Here is a 10,013-nt window from a genome sequence, read left to right as displayed (position 1 = left end):
CCCTTATATATTAAATAATACCTTTTGAATTAGTTTAGTGTTTATATATATGTATACATGTGTGAATATATATACATACATATATGCATACACACACATGCATATATAGAGAGAGATTGGGATAGATAGAGAGAAAATACACAATAACTTCTGTTTTCTGCTCCAAGTACTACACTATGTTAATAATCATTAATGTTAATTGAAAGTAAGAATTTAGAGTTTTTATTTTTAGATAGTGTTACTGTTTCATTTTTTTTTTTTTTTAAGGTGAAAAGATAATATATTTAGAATTGGCGAACTGGCCAGTTGGACTCGGTTTAGATGATCCCAATTTTGTTGGCAACGTCCAAAGCATCGTAATCGGGAGCCAGTCGAACGTATGCCTTCTTCTCTCCATCAGGCCTGATCAGGGTGTTGACTTTGGCCACATCAATGTCATAGAGCTTCTTCACAGCCTGTTTGATCTGGTGCTTATTGGCTTTGACATCCACAATGAACACAAGTGTGTTATTGTCTTCTATCTTCTTCATGGCAGACTCAGTGGTCAAGGGGAACTTGATGATGGCATAGTGATCAAGCTTGTTTCTCTTGGGGGCGCTCTTCCGAGGATATTTGGGCTGCCTCCAGAGCCTCAGTGTCTTTGGCCGCCGGAAGGTGGGTGATGTACGGATCTTCTTTTTTTTGTGGCTGTGGACGCCTTTTAGCACTGCCTTCTTGGCCTTCAAAGCCTTTGCTTTGGCTTCGGCTTTGGGAGGGGCAGGAGCTTCCTTCTTCGCTTGTGAAAAGCTTCATCTTGTGAAAAGGGCTACTGTTTCATTTTTAACTTTCTTTACATTGCTAAAAGTGGTTTGTTTTAGAATATTCAGGTATTCATTCAACAAACATTTATTGAGCACCTATTAAGTGCCAAGTATTAAGCAAGTCAATAGAGCTATAAAGATGAACAAAAATGTTATTTAGCTTCAGACTGCTCACAAGCTAATGAGATCATTAGTGAATAAAGCAATTTTAGTCTTTCCTACAATCATGATGTGATTTCTGGAGTACTTTACGAACTTAGAAAATTTTATCAAAATTATGTCTATGAAGAAGCAGAACTCTGTACCTTTGTCCATTATGGACAATTGTGACATAGTGGAAATAGTACTGAACTTAGAATAACTAGATTGGAATTTTCAATCTGGTTTAGCTACTCACTAACTTATTGCAAAGACATTAAACTCTCTGAGTATTTTTCATTCCTAAAAATGATGTTATATTTATCTTATAGGCTGTATAGGGGACTATAAATTAAAAGCTATGAAAATAGAATGTATTTAATATAATATTATGAAGTGTCTGATAATCTCCATACTAACCAATTTGTTTCTGTCTTGAGTTTTGTGAAAGAATAATCACAAACTTTATATGTTATTTTGTATTTGGTCAAACTCTTATACATAAAAATAACATAAAGTTGAATTTTGAAAAATTCTCTCTGTGAGTCTTAGGTTTTATTTTATTTTATTTTATTTTTTAGTCTTAGACTTTTAATAGCTAGGTTTAACTGAGTCACATTTATTATTAGTCACATTTATATTTGTACATATTTCTGCCATATTATTTTGTGTTTTCTAATTATTGTTCCCCACTCCTTTATTTATTTCTTTTTTTCCTTTTTCCTTTTTTCCTGCTTTCTTTTATACGTCATAAGTTTCATTTTTTTCTACTTTTTTCTCTATGGTTTTGGAAATAGCACTAGTTTGGATCATTATTTGCAAACTCAAAAACAAACTCTAACTGATCTAAGCAGAAAAATCATTAATGAAAAAATATTGAGATGTGTCTGTAATAGTTGAGAAGGCGAGAGTGCTAAGGGAGGAAAAGAGACAGGACAAAAGGATACATGGCAGCCAAGAATACAGCTAAACCATGTCCCAGATCCATTCCTTTTAGGACACCACTACCATTTTGTTGAGCACCTGATGCTACAGCTTTTATCTTCACAGTCAATAGGCCTCTATTCTGAATGCTGCTACTAAAGTCACTTCCATTGCTGCCCTGGAAAATGGATATTGTTTTTGCAATCTCTGCTTTCTTACTGGATTACTATAGATTCACAAAACTAGGTGAGATCATATGTTTGGCAGGCCTAGGTCTTGTTCCTTCCCATCAGCTGCTGGAGGACTTGGGAAAGCAGTAACCTGACCATTTTAGCTTCTGTGATAGAAGGGAGCTCTGCCTTTACCAAGCACATATAGTCAAGAATCCCTCCAACACAGGAAAGGAGTTAAGTTACTGGCTACTCAACAACAGTAATAAAGAAGATAAAGAAAGAATAAAAAAAGAGAAAGAAAGGCTGTAATCAAGCATTCTATTGATATTTTCATTGTTTTATCACAAAAAATTAAAATGTGATGTTAACATTATACTTTTTAAAATATAGTCGAAGTTAACCTGTATCTGTATACTCTTCCATAAGATAAGAAACATTTTTTATTTCCCCTCACTCTTTTTCCTGTCTTCTCTCTTGCCCACCCAGTTACCATGTTTCTATTTTCTGGAGCTTTACTTGAAATTACTTTAAGAAATTTTATAATTATTTCTAATTGTTATCATGTTCTTTGATCCATACTCATTGACATGATATAGAGTAGGCTGGTTAACGGCAAAGGCTATAGAGCTAAACTGCCTTGGTTCCTATCTACTCTTCACCTTCCACTAGCTGTGTGACTTTGAATAAATTGCTTGACATCTGTGTACTTCAGTTTATACATCTGAAAAATGAGAATAATAATACTAATGCCTGCCTCTTAGGGTGGTATAAAGATTAAATGAATCACATTATTTAAATAAATTGCTTGGAAAGTTATCTGGACATGGTAAATATTCAATAAATATTTACTGTTATTCTTTGTTTTATTTTATGAACTGATTTCTTGGTCTATCCTTTTTTCACAGGCTACTTTTTGCTTTCTTCATTTTCTTCTTGATAGATTATTATCTTTTTAGTTTAGCTTAGGTTCCACCCCCACCCCCTTCCCTTCTAATTTGTGAAATGTCTGAGTCTGTATGTCTGAAAGGTCTTTATTTTGTACTGACTCTTGAATGATGCTTTTGGGAAAGTATAGAGCTCTAGCTGCAAAATTAATTCTCCCTCAGCACTTTAAAAATATTAAACCAATATCTTTCATTATTCAGTATTGATTATGAGTAATCTTTGGTCAATTTTTTTTTTCTTTTCTATCTCTTTTTCCTTAGATTTTCTGAGATTTCACTTCAATGTGTCTAGGTGTGTATATGTGTATATATATATATATATATATATATATATATATTTTTTTTTTTTTTTTTGAGACAGAGTTTCACTCTGTTGTCTGAGCTAGAGTGCCGTGGCATCAGCCTAGCTCACAGCAACCTCAAACTCCTGGGCTCAAGCAATCCTACTGCCTCAGCCTTCCAAATAGCTGGGACTACAGGCATGTGCCACCATGCCCGGCTAATTTTTTTTAATATGTATATATTTTTAGTTGTCCAGCTAATTTCTTTCAATTTTTTTTTGTAGAGATGGGGTCTCGCTCTTGCTCAGGCTGGTCTCGAACTCCTGACCTCGAGCGATCCACCCACCTCGGCCTCCAGGAGAGCTAGGATTACAGGCATGAGCCACCACGCCCGGCCTAGGTGTATATATTTTTAACTTACTTTGTACTCAGAGGGAATGTTAGCCCAAGAATTCCTGTTATTAATATTTTGAATGGTGACAGTTCAAAACTACTGTCATTAGTCTCAAATGTCTTACCCAGCAGCAATGGACTTGGCAAAGGTGTGCTCAGTGGACAAAAGTATAGTTATATTCATGAATGTTTTATTGTAACCTTTTTTTGTTTATTTTTTTAATTTTAATTTTTTTTATTTCTGCATATTATGGTGGTACAAATGTTTAGGTTATGTATGTTGCCTTTGACCCACCCAAGTCAGAGCTTCAAGCGTGTCCATTCCCCAGACAGTGTGCACTGCACCCATTAGTTGTGAATATACCCATCCCCTCCAACCCTCTCCCACCTGCCCGGTACCTGATGAATGTTACTACTATATGTGCACTTAAGTGTTGGTCAGTTAAGTCAGTTAATACCAATGAGACTCTTCAGAGTAAGTTGAGGCACTATTATTAATTAATGTAGATGGCAGTCATTAAAGGAACACACATTAACTCTTTTAGATAATTCATTGGAATGAGTTTCATTAAAATGTGTATTTTGATTCTACCAAAAAACTGTTAAATCTAATAAACAAATTCAGTAAACTTGCAGGATACAAAATCAACATATAAATCAGTAATATTTCTATACACTAATAATGACTTATTCCTGAAAGAAAGAAATCAAGAAGATAATCCTATTTACAATAGCTACAAAAAACCTAAAATATTTTGGAATAAATTTAACAAAGGAGGTGAAAAATACCTACACTGAAACCACAAAACATTGATGAAAGAGATTGAAGAAGACACAAATATATGGAAAAATATTCCATGTTCATGGATTGGAAGAATAAATATTGTTAAAATGTCCGTACTACTCAAAGTGATCTACAGACTCAATGCAGTTCCTATCAAAATACCAATGAAATTTTTTACAGGAATAGAAAAAACAATCCTAAAATTCTTATTGAACCCCAAAAGTTTCCACACAGTGAAGGTAATCATGAGCAAAATGAACAAAGCTGGAGACATCATACTACCATCACATCACCTGACATCAAAATATACTATAAAACTATAGTAACCAAAACAGCATGGTACTAGCATAAAAAACAGACATGTCAACCAAAGGAACAGAATAGAGAACCCAGAAATAAATCCATACAATTTACAACTCAGTGATTTTTGACAAATTTGCCAAGAACACACAACAGGGAAAGGACACTTTCTTCAAGAAATGGTTTCTGGAAAACTGGATAGCCACATGCAGAAGAATGAAACTAGATCCTGATTTCTTACCATATACAGAAATCAAAACAAAATGATTAAAGACTTAAGTGTAAGGCCCAAAACAATAAAACCACTAGAATAAAATACAGTGGAAAAGATCCATGACATTGATTTTGGTGATGATTTTCTGGACATGACCTCAAAAGAACAGGTAACAAAAGCAAAAATAGGTAAATGGGATTGCATCAAACTAAAAAGCCTCCACACAGCAAAGGAAACAACAAACAGAGTGAAAAGATAACCCACAGAATGGGAGAAACTATTTGCACAACATACATCTGATAAGGGGTTAATATCCAACATATATAAGGAGCTCACACAACTCAATAGCAAGAAAACAACCTGATTAAAAAATGAGCAAAAGACCTGAATAAACATTTCTCAAAAGAAAACATACAAATTGGCCAAGAGGTATATTAAAAAATGTTCAACATCACTAATCACTAGGAAAATGCAAATAAAAATCACAACGAGATATCACCTCATTCCTGTTAGAATGCCTATTATCAAAAGGCAAAAGATAACAGATGTTGGAGGGGATGTGGAGAAAAGGGAATCTTTACACACTGTTACTGGGAATGTAAAATAATATAACATTACAGAAAAAGTATGGAGGTTCCTCAAAAAATTAAAAATAGAACTATCATATGACCCACTAATCCAACAACTGGAGATTATATATATACATATATATATATGTATATAACCTCCAAAGGAAAGGAAATCAGTAAGTCAAAAAGATATCTGCCTTCCCATGTTTATTGCATCACTATTCACAATACCCAAGATACGGAATCAACATAAATATCCATCAACAGATAAATACATAAAGAAAACGTGGCATATATATGCAATGGAATACTATTTAGCCATAAAAAGAATGAAATCCTGTTATTTGTGTCAACATGGATAAACTTGGAGAAAATTATGTTTAGTGAAATAAGCCAGGCACAGGACAAATGCCACATGGTCTCAATCATATGTGGAATCAAAAAAGCTGGTATCACAGAAATAAAGAATAGAATGTTGTTTATCAGAGGCTGGAGTGGATAAGGAGGAAAGGGGACAAGGAGATGTTGGTCAAAGGATATATAATTACCATTAGATAGTAGGAATAAGTTCAAGAGATCAATTGTACAGCATAATGATGATAGTTAATGGCAATATATTATATACTTGAAAATGCAAAAATGGATGCTAAATGTTTTTACCACAAAAAAGATAATTACCACAAAGGTGATGCATTTGTTAATTAGCCAGATTTAACTATTCAAAATGTATATATACTTCAAAACATCACGTTGTAAACAATAAATACAATTTTATCTCTTACTTAAATGTTTTAAATGTGTATTTTGATTCTTATCAATCACTTTAAGCTTACAACCAGTCAGAAAGTAGATACAAAAACTTAAAGAAAAAAATTAAATAAATCAATGTTACTATCGGGTTCTAAGAATGGGAATTTAATATATGATTAATGTTTCACCACAAATCCATGCAGAAAATATGACTGCTTAGTAGGCCATGATATGGAGAAAAATGAAACTGGATTTCTAGTTAATACTGTATACAAATGTGTACTGCAACTAGATTAAAGACTGATGTGTAATATAAAACTATAGAATAAATGGAATATAAAGTAGAAAAATATCTGCATGATCTGGAGTTGCGAAGCACTTCTTTTTTTTTTTTTTTTTTTTTGAGACAGAGTCTCACTTTGTTGCCCAGGCTAGAGTGAGTGCCGTGGCGTCAGCCTAGCTCACAGCAACCTCAAACTCCTGGGCTTAAGTGATCCTACTGCCTCAGCCTCCCGAGTAGCTGGGACTACAGGCATGTGCCACCATGCCCGGCTAATTTTTTCTATATATATTTTTAGTTGTCCAGATAATTTTTATTTCTATTTTTAGTAGAGATGGGGTCTCGCTCAGGCTGGTCTCGAACTCCTGACCTCGAGTGATCCACCCGCCTCGGTCTCCCAGAGGGCTAGGATTACAGGCGTGAGCCACCGCACCCGGCCTGAAGCACTTCTTTAACAACAACCCAAAAGCATAAACGTGAAAAATTAATTACTTTGATCATGTCAAGTTAAAAGTTTTTTGTTTACCTAACAACATAAAGGACAAAGACACAGATTTGGAAAAAATAAAGCCAACAGGGAACAATAACAAGTACGCTGGAATAAATCTAACAAAAGATGTTAAGATCTCTTTATTAAAATTATAAAACTGTATTAAATGATATGAAATAAGACTTAAACAGAGAGATAGACTATAATCCTGATATCTTAAAAATGTCAATTTTTCCCAAACTGATGCATAGATTTAAGGAAAACCACATTAAAATCTAAAAAAAAGTTATGGAATTTGATAACCCAATTATAAAATTTATATGGAAGATTAAAGGGAAAAATTACTAGAAGAGTATTGAGAAAGAATACATGGAAGAAGACCTCGTTATTCTAGATATCAGGACTTTTTATAAAGCTATGGTATTAAAACAATGTGATACTGTCGCAGAGATAAACAGACTAATGGAATAGAATTCAGAGCTCAGATGTAGACCCACACATGTGTGAAACTTTGATATATAAGAGAAATATCATGTCTCAAAAGCGGGAAAGAAGGGACCTCAAAAAGGAACTGGGAAAATAGTATACACATGGAAAAAATAAAATTGGATTGTTACCTGCCATGAGATACAAAAATCAACTCCGTACTTTAAATCCTTGATAGAAAAATATAGATGATTTCTTCTAAACTTTAAATCAGGAAGATATTTATAAAATGAAACAGAATAATGGACCATAAAAGGAGCAATTAATAAATGCAACATTTCCAAATAACAACTTTCGCTCACAAAATAAAAGCTTAAATAAAATGAAAAGACATTTCAAGTATTCACAAAACACACAATTGTCAAAGAATTAGTATCTAAAAGGCATGAAGATTCTTATGCCAATAAGAACTCAATCCAAAAACATGGGCAACACATTTCAATAAAAAGAAAACACACGTGCCCGGTAAAACATAAGGTAAGCATCACTGGTGATCAGGAAAATAGAGAACAAGCATTTAATAGGTTCAATTAGCAAAAATTATAAAGTCTAACAATACTAAGTGTCTATTCACAGTGTCTATTATATGCTACTATTGTGAGCATAAATTGATGCAACTACTTGAAAGTAGTTTGGGATTACTACAGTAGAACACTTACTACTCCATGATCCAGTAATCCTATGCCTTAGGCAAATAACCAAGAGGAATCCAGGACTTGTGGCCATGTTGAATCAGAGATATGTGTTACTATGTATGTGTTACATATGTTATTAATGTATGTTATTTATGTAAACTGTCCACTAGTGAAACACTGGAAAAACTAAAAAGCTCATAAACAGGGTATGTTTTATTCATATTATTCACACTGATATAGTGGTTAAAATGGATGAAATACAGTAACAAAAAATTATGGATGAATCTTAGCAATAGAGTAACTTAATATTAGGTGAAAAAGAAATTCTGAAAGAATTACCTGCTGCATGATATCTTTTTACTAAGATAAAAATTTAAAATAACTATATATGTTCAGTAAATATATATAAACAGTAAAAATATATAAAAGATAATATATATAAGAGAGTAAATATACATATATTTATAAACTTTAGAAGCAATAATACTATCTAAAAAAGAAAGCGAGGGAATGATGAATAAGATTCAGGATGATTGCTACCTGGGTTAAGGTAATAGGCTGGTGGTGAAAGGTACTGTACAATTAAATGTAGATTATTTAAGTGATAGATTTTGTTTGGGGTTGTGGTTTTCTAGGTGGTTATTATGTTACCAAAATTAATAAATATATGAAAGAAAGCAAGCCAGACATATATAGACCAATTAAGGATCACGAGTAACCCAAGTCTGTGTACTTGCAGTCTAAGAAAAAAATTAAATTAAACCAACAAGAAATAACTATCTCCAGATCATATGAAGAACGGAGATTATATGTTAATAATTTTTACCTAACTTAGCTTAAATTTACTTTCTTTTTACAGCAATTAGGCAATTCAGATTTTTTTTTTTTGAGAAAATCAGACCTCAACAGTTTATCCCACTGTACATAAGCAATCTTGTCTGCTAATTTATCCCAAGTTTTTGGATCAGAAAATATGCCCATTGTAACTACACTGAAAAACTAAGCCCTGAATTTCAACATTTATGCCATTATAGGGTTTTCTAGAAGTGAACACTGCATAGGTCTTGAGACAACCATCGCCCTACCAGGCATCCCTGAGCTGCCTATAATTCTGCCTTCCTGGCTGGATTTTATTCCAAACTCCTTGACTGACATGCTTCGCTCCCTCCACTACTCTTGCTTGACTAAGTCCTCTGTATCCTGTCATTTTCAACTTAGATGTCACCTGGGAAACCTTCCCCAACCTCCCTACTACCCACTCTTGCCTGGGCTAAATTTATCTCTCTATGCTCCAGTGTTTCTATATATTGCAGAATCTAGAAGATTAAATATTTCCAGTGTTTTTTCCAATTAGACTGTGAGCTCCTGGAGGGCAAAAATCTGTGCTTCATGCATTTTCGTATCTCTGTAATCTGACTCCATATCAGATATCTATTTTTTCTGATTTATAAGTGCATTTCTTTATGTGGAACTCATGAATCAAGCAGAAGAAAACATCCTGCTTCTTATACATATGTGCTAGTGTATTTTACAACAAAAAAAAATATTCACAGTTACGTTTATTGGATGAATGTTAGGTAAGTGTTGCAAATCATTCATGTTTCGGCAGCTGACTGCCAACCCCACCTTAAGCAGAGATACACATGTTATAGCTATGGCTACTATTTTATTTTACAGCAAGTCTACTCAAATCTCTGGAAAGCAACTCATTTTTCAATTGGACATAAAGAACACTTAAAGAAGGGCTGTACCTGAAAGAAAACATGTCTTCATGGAGTTATGTCAACCCATTGACTATATGTATATGCATAGACACTTTCTGCCTCTGTTTTCAATAGATTGGGTTTTGTTT

At 33.5% G+C, this 10,013-nt stretch overlaps 1 protein-coding gene across 1 annotated transcript; it reads right to left on the bottom strand.

Moving 5' to 3' along the window:
- Nucleotides 1-268: 268 nt before the first annotated feature.
- On the bottom strand, nt 269-9,368 carry LOC123645016 (60S ribosomal protein L23a-like). Its single transcript, XM_045561527.1, has 2 exons — nt 9,247-9,368; nt 269-786 (listed from the first exon to the last, which is right to left on the bottom strand). The coding sequence occupies exons 1-2, from the start codon at nt 9,366-9,368 to the stop codon at nt 318-320; spliced, it is 591 nt and encodes a 196-aa protein (XP_045417483.1). The 3' UTR covers nt 269-317.
- Between the last annotated feature and the right edge of the window lie 645 nt (nt 9,369-10,013).

The sequence above is a fragment of the Lemur catta genome, chromosome 1 (genome assembly GCF_020740605.2).
Source record: "Lemur catta isolate mLemCat1 chromosome 1, mLemCat1.pri, whole genome shotgun sequence".
NCBI classification, from domain to species: domain Eukaryota; kingdom Metazoa; phylum Chordata; class Mammalia; order Primates; family Lemuridae; genus Lemur; species Lemur catta.
Note: the sequence above shows the minus strand (reverse complement) of the source record. Positions and strands in the feature narration are given on the sequence as shown.

Coding starts and splice junctions, on each gene's coding strand:
- LOC123645016 (XM_045561527.1), bottom strand. CDS start 9,368: ATGACAGGATACAGAGGACTTAGTCAAGCAAGAGTAGTGGAGGGAGCG. Junction 787..9,246: donor AGGCAGCTCAGGGATGCCTG/GTAGGGCGATGG, acceptor CACAAGATGAAG/CTTTTCACAAGCGAAGAAGG.